This window comes from Gallus gallus, chromosome 3, assembly GCF_016699485.2.
Source record: "Gallus gallus isolate bGalGal1 chromosome 3, bGalGal1.mat.broiler.GRCg7b, whole genome shotgun sequence".
NCBI classification, from domain to species: domain Eukaryota; kingdom Metazoa; phylum Chordata; class Aves; order Galliformes; family Phasianidae; genus Gallus; species Gallus gallus.
The window spans coordinates 48,267,572-48,290,450 of NC_052534.1; the positions used below are offsets into that span (position 1 = coordinate 48,267,572).

Consider the following 22,879-nt stretch of genomic DNA (forward strand, 5'->3'; position numbering starts at 1 on the left):
TGCTGAGCAAGGAGTATGCTCTTTAGGAAAACTCCAAATGAAGCCGAGGCCATGTCACATGTGAGGAGAGGAGGAGTGAATTTTACACATGATTTTTAAGATTAGAGTATATATTTGTGGGCTAGGTTTGAGCACACAGCTGTGAGACAACACCTGGAAAGTGTGCAGTGGTTGGAATCAGGTTTGGTTTCTTTTGCCTACCAGTTCCAAGCCAGGAAGTGCCATCACCCCCACCATAGACCACAAGAGTCTCCATACCAAAAAAGCCATTGACTTTCTCACCATCTGCACCACTTTAAGAGGAGTAAAGCTATGGGTGATCCGAGTTGTCACTGTCCCCACTGTTGTGCACACAGCAGCTACAACTAGCCCGCTTTTAAGGTGCCCAGAAACAGTTATTCTCTGTCTCAGTAGTTTGCTTCTTGTTGCCCAGCCCATTGATTTGGGCAGTAACTTGGACCACAGGACTTGGAGGCAACCTGTGCTAAAGCAAAGCTGCTCTGGTTTTGCAGGGAGACCTGCAATCAGGGAGTGAGCAAGCAAGGTTTTGTGTTAAAGCTTCTTTCTGTATATTTCATCTCTCTTGCTTGTATTTCTGTTTCTTTCTTCCCTTTACAGTTATTTTCTCTTTCTGTATCTATTTTTCTCTTTTTCTCTATTTCTTCCTTTTTCCTTCAGTTTGTCCTTTCACTGTTCCCTTGTCTTCAAATTTCTTCTCTGTTTTCCCATCCTTCACTGTGATTTAGCACAGAGCATTTGGTGGTTCTGCTTTCTCATTTTCTGCTGAAAGTCTTTCCTCTTCCGCTTTAAAAAGCACTGAAGTTTTACAAACACACTGCAGAAGCCTGTTCCTGTTTATGTAAAGGCAGAATGGGATCAAGAACGATCCCTTTTAATTAGTGTTGCAGGTCCATGGGAGTTTCTAACATAAATACAGAAATTTCACAATACCAGTAGGTTATTTATTTGCTTTGTACGCTTATCAATGTTGTCAGCAAATCAAGGGGTCAAAGCATAAGGAATGCCATGGAAGCATGGGCTCTCTTCGCTATTTTTACAGCTTTGTGCCTGGAAAAATGGAAGTTACTGGGTGTTGCTCAGTGAAGTGTGCATGTTAAAGTTACCCACAGCGATGCCCATTGTCCTGTCCCTGAGTCGAATGATGTAATGTTTCATTTAAGGCTCTCAGCGATGCTGAAGAGTCTCGGTGCACTGGGAAAAAGGCAGTGAAAAAGTTGTGAATCAGGTTTCTGCCCAGCCTTTGTGTTTAGGGTTTTGATAGATAAAAGCTGACTCATGCAATATTTCTGGCGAAGGAGCTGTACGGACTAGCAGGAGCTTCTCATTTTACCTGAGTGCCCAAGTGATGTAATTCGGGAACAGCTGAAGGCAGAGCGTGCATTTACCCCCTGCTGCACAGGTAGGTCGTGGTCTGTTCTGAGAGGATCTGAAAAATAGAGGACTTGTTCGTTCTCTGTGCAGGGAGCCAGAGACATTCCTCAGTGGTGAGATACTGTCGCAGAGGATTTTCCCTTGCAGTAATGTTCTCGGGCATTAGCGGGCTCGGTTCTGACAGAGGCTGTTCTGCTTTAAGCGTTGCGTGGTGGGGAGGGCGGTCGGGCAGACAGAGACACATTAGTTGACGGCTGTTTTTTCCTTGTTGTAAGATTGCTAATAAATGGCATTTCTGTTGCTCAAAGTTCAGTTAAAAATACTTGGCAACGTATCATTCATGGCAGTTTATGCTGAATTCATAATATCAAGAGATATAATCCTGCAAATGTTGTAGCTGTCTAATGTGGCTTTGTTCTCAGAGGTTATTAGTTTTAGAAATGACATGTGCGTACTTAGAAGTTAGTAACTAATAATGTGCAGACCTTCACTTGGGTAGCGTTCAAAGCAGAGGATGTGGGGACGTTGGGATTATTGCAGTGAATGGATTTTAAACTTTCTCGGTCAGGCAGCTGTATGACATTAATGTTTCTAAATCCCAGTGCTGTGTCTGAACTTAATACTAAATGTAGAAGTTGCTATAAACAGTCCCGCCTTATTGTATCTGCAATATAAATGTTTTCTTGGAGAAACGCAGATATTTCTAAGAAAATGCAGGAAAAGATTCTTGTAGTCTCATCACTTTTATTTAGCTGACCTTCCAGAGGATGTGAAGCTGCAATTTCTGGTAATGTTGACTTTGCAGATAGTATCATTGGTGCTCTTTTTCATGCCAGAAGAAAAGCAGCAACAGTGCTAATTATGAATATAAATTGACTTGTGAATTCTTACCCGTGCTCTGTTTCTTAAAATGCCGTACACAGTAAACAACTCAAAGGAATAAACACCTATATTTAGATGGGGCTTGTATTCAAATATAAAGTTGACTTAGCCTGCTTTATCTCTCATCATATACTAATGTCCTCGAGTAGCCAAGGCTGCAGAGATAATGGAAAACCATTTATCATTACTATGAATGTAGTTAGAGGCAGGAGATATGCATTAAAGAAAAGCAAGTGATAAAAGAAGTTTATGCACTTCAGTGAGAAGCTGGTTATGATTATGTGCTGAAAACAGTAGATACGGTAGGAGAGGTGCTTTGCATGCCACTTCAGTGTTGAAGCACTACTGCAGTTGCCTGTTGGGATGAAATGTGGTGTTTCTTGCCCTTGTACCACTGTAGGACGTGCACAGGTTGTGGCTCTTGCTCGGAAGCAGTTTGAGGTTGTGTCCTGCCAGCATGCACTGTGTGTGTGTGTGTGTGTGTGTGTGTGTCTGTTAATGGGGTGCAGGGGGCAGAGGGGGCGGGGAGAGCTGTGGGGCTGGGGGAGGGCTAGCTGGGTTCATGCAGAGACACAAACAAGAAACGACCTTGTTTGGGGAGTGTTTTGCTTTGTGAGAATGGACAAATATGCAATTATCCTCCTTTCAGTGCTGAACTAACAAGTCATCACTGTTTTTCCTTAATTAAAGTATGCAAATTTTAGTATTTTTTCCCTCCAGACTGAGTTAATACCGTTATTCACGATTCACAAAAGTTCTCAGTGTTAGTTTGGCTCATCATTGAAAGGGTCCAGTAAACAAAAGAATGCTGATCGAAAACGTAGTGACCCGGCCAGATGTGGGTCAGGGAGCACAAGCTCCGAGCCTGTCCATGGTGAGAGAGCTGCCGTACCCCTGGCTGTGCATGCTGCTGGCAGCTGGGTGCCTCTAGTTGCTGCTGATGCTGTGACATCGGTGGTGGTGGAGACATGGGGATTGCTCAGCCTCATATATCTGAGAAATGAACTTACTTTTTATTTAAAAAAACTTGTTTTTTATAAAAACAGTTTTGTTTCCAAGAAGTATTTGTCAGAGTTTCTCCAAGGAACAGTCAGCAGAGGGCAGCCGTCTTAGCTGTGGCAAGACCAGTTTTTGGGAAGGTTGTTCCCTCCCCCCTCTCCCCCCAAAAAAAGCAAAAAAAAACAAAAACAAAACAAAACAAAACAAAAAAACAACAAAAAAAGATGAGTTCTTTTTACCAGCCAGAAGGTGAAGAATTCAGTCTATTGGCAGAAGAATGAAGGTATTTTACTGTAAAACTGTATCAGAGCTGTGAAAAGCTACATCCAAACCCTGACAAAAAGGAGGAAGAAGGATGGGCATGGGACTGCATCAACAAAGGGGATTTAGTTTATGTGCTTTCTGATGGAAAAGTGCCTAGAGAAATCATCTAAAATATCCATGCCTGGTTCAAGCAACCATGCTGCCTACCCTCAGAGGGGCTTCTGAAGATAAACCTTGCAAGATGTTCAGAATCTTTGTTATTTGGAAGGGTCGTGGCTTTGTAACAGGTACCTCAGGTAGCTCAGATAGAGATTCATGGCTGAGCAGAGCCATGACTTATCTCTCAGCTCTGGTTGACGTTAGCAGGGTGCAGAGTGTTTGTTACAGGGCTTGGAAGCTGGGAACAGGAATCTGCTTCCTGGTTGAATGTCATGCCAAATGAACTTTGAGGCGAGGGGCAGGATGAAATCCTGGGGATAAAGCAGACCAGTATTTTCAATTACCAAAGAGTTTGCTTGCCGGAATTGATATAGAAAGATACAGGAATAATGATGTGTATGAAAATGGAGGAACTTGAGTCAAATGCGTTTTATGCAATTAATTAGCCACATCCAGCAGCAGCCGAAGGTCTGTGGGAGTGCAGGCGTTTGAGCAAGCAGTTTAACTACTACAACTAATCCTTGTTGCTGTTACTTTTAATAAGCAATGACATTGGCATTAAACACAGAAGTAAAGTTTTGTTTGTTTTCTTTAAGGTGTGCTAAAATCTCCCCATGTATCTGGCTACAAGTATGTTTTATGAAAAGCTACTTTTATTCTGGCTTCGATTTCATTGACCTGGACTGTGTTTTGTTTGGTTTTCGTATTAATGAGCCTCAGAGTATTTGCGGAGCAAATATTGTGTATTAATGCCTTCAGGTTATCTGTGAGGCAGACAACATATCAGAGAAACAGGAAGAAAATGGGAGCGTGGAGTGATGGAATGTAACAGGAACCCTTTGTTTTCCCACTAAATGTGGCTAATCAGGTGTTTCTTTGCCATGTAATTTTAGTAAAATCTCTTGGAGTAAGTTAGCGGAAGGGTATCCCTGTTATCTTGTTTATCCTGTGCATTTTTCATCGGGGTTTACATCTTCACAGTAACGTTGTGCTTTCTAACTGAACTTGAAAAATGATCTGAAGCTGATAGCAAAAATGCATTCTTATCGAAAATGCATACTTTCTTATCGCAAGCAGTAGGAAGGCAAACACCTTTGTCCGTACCCATTTTGAAACAAGAGAACTTCACTGCATTCTTCAGTTTTAAATATTTTCCAGATTTCTTGCCTTGTATTTTATTTTGGAGCTTTTACTTCATTTGGTTAATTCAAGAAAATTTAGAAAATTCGATTCTGTGCTGATTATGTGCTGTAAATATGCAAGAACCTGACATAAAGAAGGGCTGCAGATCTTCACCCCTGAAGACAAAACCAGAGGGACAGAAGTGTCAAATTACACTTAAATTTAATGGACAGTTTCTGATCTGTATAACAAGAAAATTGTTCTTGACGTCAATTCCACACATTACCCCTATGGGCAATAATTTTCCTTAACAAAAAGCCAATATTACCATCACTAAAATGGTGGTATTAAATACAAATATAATCCTGTGCATTCAAAATGGGGTCATGTTTGTTTGCTTTGAATTTTGCTTTGGAATGATTGCAGCAGAAGCAGTATTCCCTTGCAATTGCATAAGCAGTCCTCCAGTATTGCTTCTCTTCCTACACTGCCACAAAGTTTGTTTTTCACAGGGCAGATATTCCAAACTTCTTTGAGTTTGAGACATGTCTTTTGGATGAACACTTCTTGCTGAAAGGAAACCTCCAGGTGTTCAATTTATGTGCAACTGCTTTTGCAGGTTCTTGTGGTGCACTGCACACAACTTAGCCAGAGAGAAATCTGCACTGCATCACAGAAAATGTCCTTCAGGACATATGGTCAATAAAAAGAAAGTAGATTCAATATGCCAACAGGAAGACAGACATCTTATTTTGTTATTGCATTGATTTGAAAAACAGCTTTGGTCAGTTCAAAAGGGGGTAATGTTCTGGCTTGAGTTGAACAGATTCAGAAAAACTTATATTCCTACTGGAAGGCAGTAGTATTTGGCAGTGCTGTTTCCTGTGGGAATTATTATTTTTTTAAAGCTATGCTATTTTCACTGGAAAATCATTCTGGTTTTATTGTTTCTGTACAAGCTGCAGTGCTGGTAAATGGCAAATGCTTTTAGTTTCTGTTTGACTGTGTTGGCCTTGCAGTATTCAAAATGGAAGATAATGTCTGGTATCCCTGACACAATCCTTGAGTTTTCCAAAGCCTCCAAGCCATGGTCAGCTCTCAACTTAGAGACAGAAAGATCTCTTCCCAATGGAGTTTTTTAACCTTAAGGAAAATATTTGAGTCATATCTCTGTCAAGGCTCAGCATGGGAGAATGCACATGTTAATGCCAAGCCCAGCACCATAGCACATGAGACCAAGAAGGGATCTGACGGAGGTATATACATGAACTGGAAGTACTCTGGATGTATGCAGTAGCCTCCAGTGGGGTATCACCACCATCTAAAAAGTGTTAGTTCTACAGCTATCCCCAAATCATATTATTCTAGTCGTCTTTTTCTGGAAAAAATGATTTGTCCCAGTTTTGTGTGCAAAGCTTTAAAAATGCCTGTTGTCAACTGTGAGGTTATATGGAGCAACAATTTTAAAATCGCTTTTTCTGTTTATTTTTTTAGATAACTTCCACTTACCTCTAGATGTTTTACCAGCTGTGACGGAGGCCCTTGACTCCAAGACAAAAGGAGAAGATCTGCACAAGGAGAGCAGACCTTTCCGCTGCTGTGAAAAAAAAAACCATGGACCTGTCAGACAGTGACCGTCCTGTCAGCTTTAGCTCCACTTCCTCCTCTGCCTCCTCAAGGGACAGCCACTGTTCCTTTGGAAGCAGGATGACATTAGTTTCAAACAGCCACTTGGGCCTATTTAACCAGGAGAAAGAAGCAGGAGCCATCAAGCTGGAATTAGTCCCAGCCAGAAGGTTTTCCAGCAACAAGCCACGCAAGAATATCCCTACAGAGCAAGAGGATCCTGAGGAGAGCCTTGAAAAAAAGTTAAGCACTCCAAGGAAGGCAGAACCAAAAGGAGCAGGCAAAAACTGTGCAATGTCCCTGGTGACAGAGCCCACCAGTCCCAAGCTCCTCTACGTAGACAGAGTTGTCCAAGAGATCCTAGAGACAGAAAGGATGTATGTGCAGGATCTGAAAAGCATTGTGAAGGTAGGGATCTTGATCAGAATTGTGTTAACTGTTCTTTAGTGCAGCATTTTATATCATTTGATCTCACAGCAGGATGAATAGACCTTACAATGGAATTGACATTTACTAGTGGTGACCTAGATGAAGATTTTTTAAGCTGTTGTTTCTTCATGAAGAAATAACCATCCTGCAGCTGATGGTAGTAGTGAGTAGTGGCAAACTCTCTGCAGTAACATTTACAAAAAAAAAATAAAAAATTAAAAAGGAAAACCAAATCTATGTGCTGGAATATATAGCAAGAAGAAAACAGCAGACAGCTTGTTTGCACTTTTAAAGGTTTTATCTGAAGAATCTCACTTTTCCTTTCATAGAATCACTGAATAGTTTGTGTTGGCAGGGACCCTAAAGATCACTCAGTTCAAACCCCCTGATGTAGATAGGGTTGCCTCCCATGAGATCAGACTGCATAGGGCCCCATCTAACCCGGCCTTGAATGCCTCCAAGGATGGGGTGCCCAAAGCTTCTCTGGGCAACCTGTGCCATTGCCTCACCACCCTAGAAAATTTTCTAACATCTCACCTCTGGCTGTGTCCTTCCAAACAATTCTTTATCCACAGAGTAGTCCAGCCTTCAAATCCGTATCTCTCCAGTATAGAGATAAGGATGTGGTGTTGGACATGTCAAAGACTTAGCACAATTCCAGGTTGTGCTTTCGATGTCCATCAATTCCTTCACTCCATCACAGAAGGTCATCAGATTGGTCAGGCATGATCTACCCGTGGTGAAGCCATGCTGGCTTTCTTTGTTCAGTTTCTCGTCTAGCATATGCCTTAACATCTCTTCCAGAAGGATCTGTGCCATGATCTTCCCAGGCACAAATGTGAAGTTCACTGGCCTGTAGTTCCCCAGGTCAGCCCTCCCCTCTCACTTCCCATATTCTAGTTCTGCAAGTTCTTTCCTGCCTTTCTGTCTCCCTTTTATGCTGCTCACAGCTGCAGTCTGTTCGCTCCAAGTCCTTGACCTATATTATTGAATGTGACATGTGCTTCTACTGGATAACCCTATTGTTTGGCTGTTACATGAAGGAATAATGTTTTCTTTAATATCAGTTTTGAATGGGTGGCAACTGTAGCATGTATTAGCAGTGAAGAAGTTTTTGTCCAGCCCCCAGCTGAATAATACCATTCGTTTTCCCTCTCTAGTACAGGGTAAAATAGGGATGAGTCCTTCCGTGGATTGTTCTGGTCAATCCACAGACTTGCAACTGTGCCTATTAGTCATGCTCTTTTGTGCTATTAAAGATGACAGTGAAGTCCCTTGGCTATTGTTTGTAGCCCACATACTTAGCCTATGTGCGCATGTTATGACCACCCACAAAGAAGAATTTCTCTGGAAGTGTGTGCGCTGTTTGTAGAATATATGGCTTTATGTACATATATGAACTAATTTGCAAAAGGAAAAATACTGGTCAGATGAAGATGATACCTCTGCCAAGCCCCAGCCCTTTGCTCAATCAAGGCTAGAATGAGGAGGAAAAAAGTTTTTAGGCTTTGTTAACAAACACAATTTGCAATTATTGTATGCATACCCCTCCCCTTGCAAAGTCTCACAAAGGAATCTTTTTCTTTAGGGTTTTATTTGTTTCTGTATCTGCTGCTGTTTCACTACCTGTAATTGTGACCAGAGCTTCATTTTGCTAGCCTTAAGGGTTGCATGTGTTACAGAAGCAAGTTCATATATATGTGCAGTCACTGATCCCCAGACATGGTGCCACTGTTTTTGGGAACTTTAACCCCCACTGTTCTTCCTATTCAGTAAACTATACAACCTGAGAAAAAGGTAGCCATCATTAAAATCTTGAAACAGATTTTCCATTTAGAAATAGGGAGGCCAAAAAATGCTTGCTAGAAACTTTTGAAGCATAACTACAGTAGATGTAGTTTAAATGAGGCAAATGCTCTTGATGTTATGAAAGAACTTGAGGCATTCACCTTTGAAGTGCCAAAGGGTATTTTCTACAGCATCTAATAAATAAAAAATCTTGAAAGATTTGTGTGGCACTGGAAAGCTATTTGAGAGACGGAGTGGTTGGCAGCACAGCTTTTTTTTTTTTAACTAAGTTTTCAGGATCCAAGGGCTTCAAAGGAGCTCTTTCCTACATGGTGAGAAGAGTGGGGATTCAGCTACCTCAGCCTGTGCATGTTCTTCACTTGGTTTCAGGGGAGGGAGATGTGACTGGAAGCATGTAATGGAGGGGCCCATTTGTCGAAGTTTCTCCGAATTTCTTTCTCCTTATGTTACCTTAGCAATATTGCAGTGATTCACCTATCCAAGGGTGGTGGCTGTAAAAAGGGTGGGAAGCCTCCACAGACATCTGTAGAAGTGCTGTAGCCTTTGAGGATTTGATTATCTGGGTGTCTATGACTTGAGGCCATTTAGTTTGGCAGTCAGATGACTGGTGCAGAGCCAAACTAAGATGAAGGGAAACAGCTCAATCTGTCTTATTTTCCAGATAAACTTGGGTCAAATTTTGGCAGCTGGTTAGGAAATGGGTTGAGAATGAGAAAACGGGAGTTGGGCAAGGTTGAATTACATGTACTGCCCATCACGTGTATGGGAGTATGAAGGTGGGAGACGTTGGAAGAAAGAGCAAACAAAAGAAACAGTGCTAAGTGAAGAGAATAAATCATTAGAGGAGTAACAATATGAGGAAATAAGTGAAAACCAAAGAAGTGGAAATTTGATGGGAGGAATATGAATTGAGTGGAACTGGAACACTCTTCTGGTGGTGAGCAGGGTGCAATACAGCAGCTTATGCTGTCTAAAAATAATAGTAAGGAGAGGAGTGTGGATTCCTCCCCCGCTTTTTTTTTTTTTTTTTTTTTTTTTTTGATGGAGCGAGGAAGGAGAAACAAGACAACCCAAGTATAGGCAACAATTGAAAAAATGTCAGACAGACTGAGGCTGACACGAAGACAAAAAGGGAGAAGGGAATAGGTACTATTTTAATTGCCCTCTGCTCCTAGCTGAGAACTGTTGGGACAGACTTTTTGTCCTCAATAATGAGGTCTGCTGGTGCTACATTCTCTGTGGACAATGAGAAAATACTTAACAGGAGCATGTTCTCATTTGTTTCCAGCACTTTGAAACATGTTCTTGCTTTACAACTGAGAAGGTTTTAAAACTCATGTCTATGAATTCACCCTCTGATTATCTGTTGAATGTGTTGAGCAGAGCAAGTTTGTGATGCATGATCATGGTTTTTTTGGATTTTTTTTTAATACTTCAACACACATTAACAATTGTGATGTTGTGCAAGAAGATATGAAAAGTGTTGTAGTAGTGCAGCCCCATCGTGCTAGCCATGTTAATTTGTGAAAGGATCAACTCACAGCTACACAGAATCACAGACTGCATGAGGTTGGCAGAGATCTGGAGGCCAACTGGTCCAAACCCTTCTCAAGTAGGCACAGCCAGAGCAGGGTGCCCAGGACCGCATCCAGGTAGCTTCTGAAGATCTCCAAGGAAGAGAATCCACAGACTCTCTAGGCAACCTATGCCAGTGCTCCATCACCTATACATCGTAGAAGTACTTCCTGGTGTTCAGAGGAAATCTCCTGTTTTCCAGTTTGTGCCCATTGCCTCTTGGCAGCTGTCCTGACACTGGGCACCACTGAAAAGAGCCTGTCTCCATCCTCTTTGCACCCTTCCTTCAGGAATTTATATCTGTTGATGAGCCTTTCCCTAAGCCTTCTTTTGTCCAGGCTGGATAGTCTCAGCCTTTCCTCATGTGAGTTGTGCTGGACCCAGTATTGAGTTCTGTGATATACTGCTAGTTACTGGCATCCAACTAAACTTTGTGCTTTTGATTGTGACTCTCTGGACCCAATTTTCAATCCATCTCTCTGTCTACCCATGCATCAACAGCTTGTCTGAGAAGGATGTAAAGGGAGATGGTGCTGAAAAGCCTCTTGAAATCAAGGTAGACAATGAGTACTGATTTCTCCTCACCTACCAAGCCAGTCTTTTCATCATAGAAGGATATCAGGATTGTCAAACATGACTTCCCCTTGATGAATCCGTGCTAGCTACCCCCTAATTACCTCCGTGTCCTTCACAAGCCTGGAAGTGATTTCTAGGGTTAGTCATAGACAAATGTTTAATTAACATGGACTATATGAAATTGCATGTAGGATAAGATGCATAGTACTAGACTCCAAGTTTGTTCATTAAGAGTTAGCTTAGCATAGTGTTTTAGGAAGCGTCTTCTCAGCTTGCATAGTCTTTACAACATGATCAAGCATTAAGCGTGCTCAACATAAAGACTACGGAGCGACTGGGAGGAAATAGAATTTTATCCCTTTGGATGATTTCATTGACCCACTGTTAAAGTAAATTACAAAGACATAAACTTCAATTTGCTTTTGAATATGCAGATGATCTTTGTTCTGTGCTAAATTGTCAGATTGATGTGGAAATCAGCTTCATATGATGTTGTTAATATGATCTTTATGTGATGCTGGAGATCTGCTGAGGTTCTCCAGCTTTCTTTTAATTGAAGTATTTCATTGATTTAGAATGAGTAAGAGGAGGCTGTACAGACACAGTTTGGGCTGCCTATACTTAAAAGCAACTATTTTTCTAGCCAGTACGACAATTTTGTGTTTGACCTAGGGAAACAGTTGAATTATTATTGTTTTCAGGAATGCTGCTGTGATTCTTGCACAGGCAAGTATTGTAACAAGGACAGACAAAACTTTTCCATTGTTTGGTTTGTTTTATCAGATGATCTGTTAAGAGTAATTAAAATTTTGAATTAGTACAGCTTGAAGCATGTTTTGGGCAAGTTTAGGAAGAGAAATTGGATACTTTGGCTTCCTGCTTATGTCATGCTGACAGGTGTACTGGTCAGGGTGAAACCCATAGACTTTCTCCTCTTCAGGATCCAGCCTTACTTTTTCAAATAGCAGTTCAGTTAGAATATACATAAACTTCATTTAGAGTCAAGCAACTTCTTTTTTTTTCCTGAGTAAAATCTTCCCCTGAGTTTGTAATAAAACTCAGTATTTTGTTCTTCTGGTTCATAGAAGTTAGAAGCCCATATTCATGATTTGTACAAATGCTTTTAGCTGTAGAAAATGGCTATACACGGCCAATTTACTCGCATGATGATATGAGCCTGTTGAGGACATCTGGGTCCATTGCATGAACCTCAGATATTTTATATAAGAATTCATATCATTAAAATAATGTTATTAAAAAATTGCTGGCATCTATACAAACCTGTAACTAGAGGAGAATGAAGCTTTGTCAACGTGTTACAAAACTGATACAAATGGTGGATAAGCTTCAGGAATCTTGAACTGCATCTGCAGTGTGGGAATCTTCTTTCATGTGTGTGTGTTTCCATACCGTCTCCCCAGCCACTTTTTTTAAACTGAAGACTCCTCAATCAAGCATTTTTACTCAGAAAATCCCATTCTCCTCTGCAGTCTTCCACCTGCAGTCTTCCCAGTCATCTGTCGTCAGTCTTTTCTCTATAATCCCATTCTTGTCCCCAATCAGCCCATATTGTCTCATTTCCTCATGTGATTTATCACTTTTTGATCTTTCTGTTTTCAATGTTCTCAGCCTTTTCTGGCTCCAGATCTCTCCCTGCTGTCCTCTTGCCTTGTCTGAAGATGCACTCAAATAGCTTGTCATACTCTTTTTGCCAGATCTAGCATAGTTCTCCTCTAAGCTCAGCTTTTCACTATTTTTTTTTCTGTTCTTCTGGCATCACCTTCATCATTATTCCTAATTTTTCTGACTTCTAAATTATGCTGGCATTCAGTCTCCACCTCCCAGTGTCCATCAAGCTTTGTTCCTGTTTCTCCTTCTTAACTTTCTGTAGGACTCTATTGTGTCGCCTTTGTCCTGGAACTACATAGCATACTTCCACATGACACATGTTTTGCAAGGGATCACTGAGACTTAAGAGACTAAAAGTAACAATCTTTTCCTGGTCTTTCTTCAGGGGAGCAGAACTAAATGTGGCTTGTAGCATTGTACAATGGCAGTTGTGGATTAAGGCCTAGGGAAAATGGAGCTGAAACAGACAAAGGACCATTGCAAAAATTTCCTATTGTGAAAATATGTGTTTGAGAGATTTCACTCCTCACCCCTATATAATTTCAACTATGGGGAGGTTTTTACAATGGCAAAAATCATGCTCTCTGAACAAAGTCTCCATTATGGTCCAGTCTGCTACAGAACCTGCTTGAGGTGAAAGGGCATGTTTCATGCCCCTGCTAGTCAACCTAGTGGTGCTTCTTGGATCAGAAAAGTCACCAAAATTTTTCAACGTGAGCAGAAAAGTGTGTTTTCAATTCTTTCTGAAAAAGTCCTAGGTGAATGCTCTTTCTGATATCTTCTGAAGCATCTCAGCAAGGAGGCAGGCTTCTGAAAGGGATAGCTTCAAGGTGAGCAAGTCTGACAAAGTTATGTCCCTTTTGTGTGACAAGGAGAGGCCTGGCAAGGATTAATATTGATGTTTGCTGCAGACAGTGCTGTGGCACCAATGATTAAGGGAGGCTCTTCTGGGAGGAAGTCGGTATCGAAATTTTATTGTTCTAAGTTTCCTGTCTCTGCATTTAGAGTATGTTTCTTCCTACATTTTAGGCAATTAGTTAAACCCACAGCTCTGAAGACTGTGCTGTGCTACTTGATAGTGACAGTAAAAACACTGCTGCTTGTGCATTGTGTTGTTGTGCACTAAGAGAAGTTCCTCTTAGGTTGGAATCATGATGTTGCTAATGAAACTGCAAATGTTTGTTCCAATGTTATGCTTTAAAATCTCTCTTTGAAACCTTTTTCTGTGGCTGCTGACTTACATGCCTGAGGACAATACATTTGTGTTACTGATATCACTTGCATGTGAAGATGTTACGGGGAGAGTACCTTTGTTTTGCAGCACAGAGTTCTGGCACCCATCGAAAAAGAAAAAGGCTGTTCTTAGCAGCACTACCCTTTCTGACATTTCTAGGTGAGAAATTTCAAAGTACTTCAGTGGAAAGATTATTGAAGACTACTGAGAAAGTAACTGTGATGTGAGAAGATATACTGGTCTCTCTTGTATAAGCAACCTGAGTTTTAAGGCACTGCTGTAAATAGCAGGCAGTAATGATAGAATTGTGAATTTTTCATCATTTTTGTTTCACACACTATAGGAAACGATGTGTGGTCTCACAATTAGCCAGTCATTGATTTTTTTTTTTTTTCCCCCAGTTCACTAAGACCAGAAGTTAGTGTAAGATATCAGTGACTGTAAAGCAGAGGAGAAATATACTTCACTTTGGCCCAGGCAACAAGTCCAGGCAACGCTACAGGCTTGGGGCAGACTGGCTGGTAGACCGTGTGGAAGAAATGGACCTGAGGGGTATTGGTTGACACTTGTCTATACATGAGCCAGCAGGGATCCCATGTAGCCAAGAACAGGCTGTCCAGGGAGGTGGTGGAGTCACTGACCCTGGAGGTGTTGAAAAAACACTTAGATATTGTACTAAGGAATATATTTTAGTGGGAAATATTGGTGATAGGTGGGCTGTTGGACTGGATGATCTTAGAGGTCTTTAGGTCTTTTCCAACCTTGGTAGTTCTATGATTCTAAGATGTTAGAAACAATTTCTTCTCCAAAAGAGTGGTCAGGTGCTAGAATGGGCTGTCCAGGGAGATGGGGAGGTCACCATCCCTGGAGGTGTTGAAGAAACATTTAGATATATTAAGAGACATGGTTTAGTTGGGAAATATTGGTGGTATTTGGAATGATTGGACTAGATGATCTTGGAGGTCTTTTCCAGTCTTGCTGATTCTGTGATTCAGTTTTATGTATAAGCACCGCAGTTTTGGAAGTCTAGTCTGTTTGGTGAAGATTGCTAGCATGCCTCATCTGTTTGTCTTTAATCTCCAGCACAAAAGGAAGAAAATAGTTGATGGATGCATTATCTTTAAGCAGTGTACTTTAATTTCGTCATCTATAGAATGATGATTATGAGAAAGGCTCTCCTTTGTGGGACCGTTTGCAGAGCCCATCAAGACATTCAGTTTAGATTTAAAGCAAAACAATAATGTTCAGAATTAGATTCTTTTTCCTTTGAAATTTGTCTTGCTATGGCTTTAATTTAAATCCAGATTCATTTTTGCTTATCACCTGTGCCGTTCCTTCTGACTTGGAATTGGTCCTTAATGCCATAAGAAAATTTGGATAAGCAATTTAATTACCTGCAAAACAAACATTCTGATGACAGTGATATTTTTAACTGTGATTAATATTTCATATCCTTCTGAGCCAGTGAACTTTCCCACTGCTTCTGTTTCATCCATGAAGGAAGAGCTGTGTCAAATTCTGATTGACCTCCTCAGGGACAGCAAGGTTTAAAAGCCAGGAAAGTGTTAGATATGATAGCTGAAAGAAAGTAAGTTGTGCTTGACTATCTTGAAACATATCTAAGAGGACTTCTTTGAGTCAGTAATGTTTATCCAGCTGTATTGGAGAGCTTTTATGTTTTGTTTTGATTCTGAATTTGCTGTTTGCAAATCAAGACCTTTTTTCCCACTGGAGTCTGTTGAAAGAAGAAATATGTAGTAGAAACACTGGGTACATTACCAACCAGATGTAAACAGCTGTTCTGCGTACCCTGGAGAAATGGTTAATCAGACTTCTTTCGTCTGAGGCAGTAGGATCATCCAGTTTTCCCAGTGGACTTCTTGCTTCCTGAATGTGAGCCATCCTAAAGCAACCTAAAGTGATGGAAGTATCCAAATAATTGTTCACGTTTGTATCTTAAATAGTTTTAGATGAAGTTGTTACTGAAACTCCCAGATCTTGAACAAAAATATTTTGCCAGCTATGTTTGTGGCATCATACATACCCAGAAAAGAAAAAAAAAAAACACAACAAACAAACAAAAAGAAAACCAAACCCAAAACCTCATTTTTCTGGGGCCTGTGATAATGATTTTAGGCTCTAGAAAAAGATGTTTGATAGTTGTAAAGTAGGAACGTGGAGTTGTGAACAACCAGAAGTAACCTAGCTAACTACTTCAGTGGTGAAAGGGAGCTGCTTATATTGTAACTGGAACAGGGAGGTGTTTGTGTACTAACATCATACAAAGTATTCAAAGCCACAATTAAATATATGGATGTGTTGTTTTTTTTTCTTGGTTGCATTATCATTACTCAGTCTTATTTCTGCTAGTAATATTAGTAATATTCATGAATGTTCTTTATTCAGCACGCTCCTGAGTATTTAAAAGTCACTGGATAAAATGTCAGCATTGCCCTTTGTTTTCTGCATCTGAACTTTGCATCCAGCTCTTACCTTACACTGAGACTGTAGAAACTTTTTGGGACAGGCCTTCAGTGTATGGCCAGGATTATGTGCATCATGACAAAACAAATGCATAGCTGTAACTTTGTGAATGGTGCAGGTCAGAGCAATAGAGTGAGTTACGTTGTGGTAATAAAAGAAATGGCTGTAAAGACAATTAGTCTTTTCTAGGTTCTAGGTGGAAGATGAGCAGAGATAGCTGCTGCTGTGTCAGTGAGCTGAAGAACTGCTGAAAAGCCCCTGCAACTGTTATTGTAGTCCTTTTCTTGCAGCAGTGAGTATATCGCTTGACTCTGCTATCTGTAGCCTCTTATGTGATTTATAAATGCAAATGAGTATAGGTTAAATGGAGAAAGTTGATTTCCTGTTCTGGAAAATTCTATTGTTTTCCTTTTGGTAGGGGAAGGTAAGAAGAAGATGTAGTTACATGCGTGGTTTAGGAGCACGGGTGGTCTGCAAAAGGATCCTGAGTGTGAAACTTCATTCTTATATCTATACTGAGGCTCGAGTGTGAGGTTGTATTACTCTTACGTGGTGTGAGTAGAGCTCTTCTGTAATTTAGAAAGTTAACCTCTGCCCTGTGGTTGCCATTTGCTCGCTAGCGGTGATGGGGAGCTCTGAAAAGCAGTGCAGCACCTCTGGGCAAGCAAGTCTGAGGAGGGTGCATAGCACAGATAGGAGGAGTAGGTCAGAACTGAGAGGCATGGGAGAGGGAGCACTGCTTAAACCACATTGTTTTCAGTAAATATTTAAGTGCTTTGATAAGATGATGCTTTTTTTTTTTTTTTGCAGAAAGGTTGGACTTTCTGAGAAAAAATTCCAAAATGTGAAAGTGATATCTTAAATTGAAATGAATTACTGAATCTGCACTCAGACTAGAGTTTCTGGAATCTTAATTACTGATTATTGCCATTTTTCTTCTGGTCCATGAAAATATTTGACCACTTTTTATTTTGTTATACCATCATTATTAAATATTACTTGTCAGTGGAATGTGTTCTTCTACTAATCCATACTCTTTACATGTGAAAGATTAAGAAACTACACAGCACTTTCTGTCTTTTCCCTTTCACCACTCCCATGCGCTAAGGTGTGTCACTGGCTGCAATTTTTTGTGGTTTCATGAGAAGACCATTATGCAAGTAAAATACTGTCTTAAATTTTCAGTTGCAATCCACCCACTGCTATGACCTTCCATTTAATTGTTTGTTACTGATAAAATCCATCCCTAAGTCTGGGAAATATGTTGTTAACAAGGTTAGGATAAATATGTGTTTAGGATGTGTGCACATTTTCTCTGATATGCTGGCTTTGCATTTTCATTCTTGGGAAAACAAGCAGTTGCACTTTCCCTTCTTGTGTTTTAAAATTAACATTTCTCTTCTGGAATGTCTCATTTAATTTGCAAACATATCAAGAACTCCTTAAAAAAATTGCCTTACGAACTGGGGGGAAGTTCACATAACAGGACAATAGTCTACCAGCATTCAGGTTTCTTTTCTAGGTGGCTCAGACCTTCAAAGACTAAATGTGCCTTACAAAATTTCTGTGCATTGCTTGATTCTGTCTTAATAAAGTTATAGTCAGGCTAAGTAAGCCCTGTTGTGAGAATTAATGTAGATATCCTGAAGAACTTTGAGACATATTAATATATATTTTTAGAGTTATTGCACATTTTTAGATGGTACCTTCTGAAAAAAGAAAAAACACTAGGTTATTCAATGCTGCTGCTGATTTATTCTGATGATGTCATTCTTCAGTTCTAGCCTTAGATATAGAAGTTTGTAGAGTGCCTATTTCATCTGCCTAGTGACCTCAAAGTGTTTGTTGTCCTAATTGCCAGTTAATGCTTTCATTTTGTTGTCCTCATTACCGTAGTTTATTTCTTCTGTTTTTCCTCTTATCTTTAGGAAGACAGTTAGGCGGGGGCCTCACATTGCTCTTCAATGACACGTTAGTTAATTACTTATAACATTTATTATCATCCCATAATCTCCATCTGCTCTCTGAATTTACATCTTATTGTACCACTGAGTAGCAATTCTCAGTGGCAGCTTCTGGGCAAAATTCCTGTAGCTGTGATTTATCAGTCGATGCTGGCTGATATCTGAAGATAAACATGGAACGTAGTTTTAATCAATGGGTTACAACTTCAATAACTTAGTGTGGTGAAGAATATAAGTGGCATTACATATGAGTTTCTGTTCCCAGTGGCTTACCCATAGCATCTTTACAGATGATGGACGATTCAGGGGACTTGTCTGTGCATGATCCATGAATCCCAGTTTTGTCTTATGAGTGCTTTTAGTGTACCTCTATCAAATTACACCTTGATGTAATTGACAGGCTGCCTTCCAGGGTGTCTTTTTAGGGTGGGAAATTTTGGCATGAAATACCTCCATTTGAACAGGGGAACATTACTAAACTGTGATTGTATTTCATTCAAGCAAATATTCACTTCTGGTAAGAAGGCAAAATCCATGAAAGCAGTCTGTCCTTGAGGTCCTGTAACTAGATCTCCTGATTGCTGTGTTGTTGACATTGATATGCTCTAGAAGTTTTCAGACTTTGTATACAGCCTCGTTCACGCTTGTGCTCTACACAGGCACAACTGCTCAGTGGCATCTAAACCAAAGAGCGATCATATTTTAGAGGTGCAAGTCATAGTGTTAGGACTCAGAAATTCCTCGCTGCTAATTTTGGCTGACTTATACTCCCTCTGCTGCTTTCCATGCATGCAGAAGAAGCCAATAGGACTTGCAAGATGTCATTATTTCCAGTCCGTAGTATCTGTAAATGAGGCAGTGTTGTTATATCTGTAAGGTGAGTGAGGGAGCCATGTTGATTGTTGAAAATCTGTCACTTGCTCGAGAACAACTACATGAAAAAAAATTATTATTCTGTAGATGGTAGTTAAGTTGATGCAATGCTCTTTAAGCATTGGATTCTGCAGACCCCTAACTGTGGAAAATGTATGGAAAAGTCTGTTGTGATCATGTTACCCTACAATGTTAAACAGTGGAAAGAAAACTGAAATGTGCTTCTCTATTTTTAGTATTTCTTCATATCATGTTCTAACGAGTGCTCTCTTGCCATCAATCTTTGCCCGTTCTGCACGCAGTCTGTGGGGTGTCATCTTACTGGATCATGATGCCGGCTTTATTGCTGTAATCTGTAGGCTGTGAGCTGACTGCCTGTGCAAACTGGCTGCACAGAGGAAGCCAGTCATAAATAAAAGTGAGCTTATACAGCTTCCTCCACCACCTCCATCCACATGGTGCTTGGAACAAGAACTGATGTCAGCAAGGCAGCATCCTGCCACTTCAGAGACTGCTGCTCTGCCTGGAAATAGGAAAGGGAGTGAGGTTGCAAACGAACAGATTATATAAAACATGGGAGTTTTCAGAGACTTGATGGCTATCGATAGTGGCACGCATTCTCCTAACCCTTCTCCCATGACAGCAGGGTTAGGACGCTGCCAGAATGTTGGTGGCTGTGTGAGAGCCCACAGGTGAGCTCTGGAGGGGCTGAATTTCCCACAGCAGCGGGGCTTTCTCTGCTGGCACTGTCAAGTGGAGATTTATGTTCAAGGTACTGGGGAATGTAAAAGGAATGGGGAAGAGGAACAGGAGGGGCACAGGAGCTGTACATGCTTTGGTCCATGTGAGGATTTTCAAGCTTCTGATATCCTTAAAAAATGGAATAATATAAATAAATAAAATCTGCTCTTTCCACTTACAGTAGAAGTTGGAAAGACATGTTCACAGAAATTTTATTCTTTATTGAATTATAGTTTTGCATGTAGAGAAGCTACATAAGGGACATTGCAAGCATTTTTTAATTCTTTTTTTAAAGTTTGATTTACTGGCAATGACTGGAGCAAAAATTTTAAAAACTTGGTTTTTTTTATTGTTGTTGTTGTTGTAGGTTTTGTTTTGTCAGTCAAACATTCCTATTAGAAAAATGTGAGTCTTCAGCTGTATTAGCCTACTGTACAACAGGATGATTGTGCTGCTTACAGCCTAAGATAATAGTATTATTTCTCATGTGAGATGGAGATACCAGCTGATGGCTACTGAATTCTCACTGACGGAAGGAAAAGCATTTGGAAAGTTACTCCTCTCTTTGTTAAATCAGTACTGGCAATCTATTGAAGCACAGCAGCTTCTACTTCTTCGGCAGAGAAGCTCTTGAAGCAGAAGGTTAAGGGCACTAATTATGTTGATAGGTATGAGTTTCTGCTTTTCCGAGTAGGAGCATGTCAGGCTGTCCGATGAGGGCTTAAAATGGCAAAGTTTGGGAGAGCAACTGAGCAAGCATTTGCATTCATAGAAGAGAAGGATGATTTCAGATGTGTCTAGGTAAATCACTGCAGATTATGAGACCTGCGCTGAAACAATGGACTTGTCTTCTTCCGTCGCTGAAGGGGATTGTAATAATGACCATTATGAGTGTGTTTTAATGAGAAATCTTGACAGAAGGCTTTGATACGGCAAGAAGTTGGTTTTGATTTAAATTTCTGAGTCCTTAGCCAGATATAGCCAAAGGAACCAAGTCAAGAAAGCACTGTATATATTGTTTACAACTGCACCTTCAGGTTGCAGGTTACAGCTGCTCTTTCAGTAATTGAGAAGAGCTGCAGCGAGTTGCTTTGACCAGCATTCAGTGTTTTTGGCCACCTGTTGTGGATAGTATATATTTTTCTCCACCTATAATGCATTTAGACAGTGCTGCTGTACATTTCAGATGAATCTGTAAATACAGTAAACTATAAAAAGGAATAGAAAAAATCAGGCAAAAGGGGCACTGCTACAGATTATAATTACCTCTGTAATGGGCAGCGTGGAGCACGTTACAGCAATTACTCTGTTGTGCAATAGTCCAGTGTTGTCTTCAGCTGTGGTTTGATTAAGTGTGGCTCTAGCTAGCATGCTACAGACAGGATCCAGTTTGTGTCATATTTTCCTTCTGGCCTGCAGCCTTTTCCTCAAAGTAGTGTGGGAGCACTACACAGACAGCTCAGGCTACTGGAGCATATCAGTGGCTCCTCTCATGTCTGACCATCTGATCTGTGCCATTTGCACCTGTGCTGGGTAGAGGGCAGTCAAGCCAAGTACATGCCCATGGGTTTGATATATCATCTAGGAGAACGAGTTGCCTTGCTGGTATTACAAACCTTGGAAATACCTGAAAATGGGGGCTGATGTTACTGCGCTCCCTGGATTTAGGTCCAGTTTGATGTTTTTATTGCATGTACCTCCTCCCGCTGCAGCACAAGATTCTCCTGGAGTTTTGATAAGTACCCTTTCTTTCCTTCTTTCTTTCTTTCTTTCCTTCTTTCTTTCTTTCTTTCTTTCTTTCTTTCTTTCTTTCTTTCTTTCTTTCTTTCTTTCTTTCTTTCTTTCTTTCTTTCTTTCTTTCTTTCTTTCTTTCTTTCTTTCTTTCTTTCTTTCAATGTTCTTGGAAGGTTATTTATTTAAATGTTTAGTGTTTCATATATGTGCCTTTTGGTAATGGTGTGTGTATGTAATAGCATTACTCTTCAGACAATTGTGCTTATCTTTGATTTCAATATATGCAGTGTTCAGCTTTGTAGAAGGAGCACTAGAAACTTTCATAGTATATATGTTTCTTGTGGGACCGGTAAAATATTTCACAAGGTAATGTGTCTTTTACCCCAGTTTTTAACACTACCATTAACATTACTAATTTTAAAATGCAACGTCAATGCTACTATGTTATTTTCTGGCTTATTGTTCTGTTTTTATTTTGTTTTTAAAGCTAAGTGTCCACCTGTTTCCAAGGCAAAATCTGGGTGTCTAGATGAAAATGTTCCACATAAGTCTGCAATTATTTTCTGAACTTCAGTCACGGAAAAAATAATATAATGTGTGAAGAAATTTTTGCTCATTTTGTTCTTTTCTTGACAGTTTTCTCTCATTTCCAATTAATGGGATTGTTGTTTTATCCTTTGAGGTTAGCGTTGTCATCATTTCGTTCTTCTGGATCTCTTCCTCGAGTGATTAGGGAGGAGGTGATTGTCAGATGTGAAGCTTCTAGCAGACATTCTTCCCGATAGATTCGGTGTGATGAAAGACAAATGGGGAGAATGTCAAACTCAGCAAGGGAGGCAGAGCTGTTTGGCAAGACTCTTCTGGTTTTTGGAGAGATTCAGGAAATAGTGTGGAAAAATTGTGCAACGCTATTAGAGCAAACCTTGCTCCGTAAATCAATCTAAGGAGACTGGCATTTATTTTTGTTTCTCCTATAAAGTAAGCTAAATGTTTTGCTGTAACTGCAGAGAGGCAGTAAAATGCTGGCAAAGGCAAAGGTTATAAACAAATCATTCAGTGCTGACAGAGGCTCCGTAGATGATGACAAGGAGCAAATAAAGCGAATAAACCTAGTGTTCTGTTCCGATAAATTTCATTGATTTCTGCACCATGTCATTACAGCTGCAGCCTGCCCTGTTATCTCATAGCTCCAGACCTTTCATTATGGCTTCAGATGATAACAGCTGTTGATATGCTGCAGGAGGTTGCAGTGACTACCATGGGGGTAAAGTACCATATACTAAGAAATAATTAGGAAAAACCCCATGGCTGGTAAGCTTTGATCTCCCGTTGGCGTCCTTGCAGAGGGGCTGTATGCTGATAGTGCTTCAGTTTCCTGGATGAGTTC

The 22,879-nt window shown here is 40.4% G+C and overlaps 1 protein-coding gene across 9 annotated transcripts in view; it reads left to right on the forward strand.

Moving 5' to 3' along the window:
• Positions 1-22,879, forward strand: part of PLEKHG1 (pleckstrin homology and RhoGEF domain containing G1) — a 130,963-nt gene that overhangs the window by 72,998 nt on the left and 35,086 nt on the right. For 5 of the 9 annotated variants that reach the window (XM_025148936.3, XM_004935612.5, XM_015284268.4 and 2 more), the window contains one exon: positions 6,313-6,852. In XM_025148936.3, the coding sequence (XP_025004704.2) occupies positions 6,433-6,852 (420 nt within the window). In that variant the 5' untranslated portion in view covers positions 6,313-6,432. The other 4 variants (XM_015284269.4, XM_015284270.4, XM_046939107.1 and 1 more) reach the window with 4 other exon arrangements.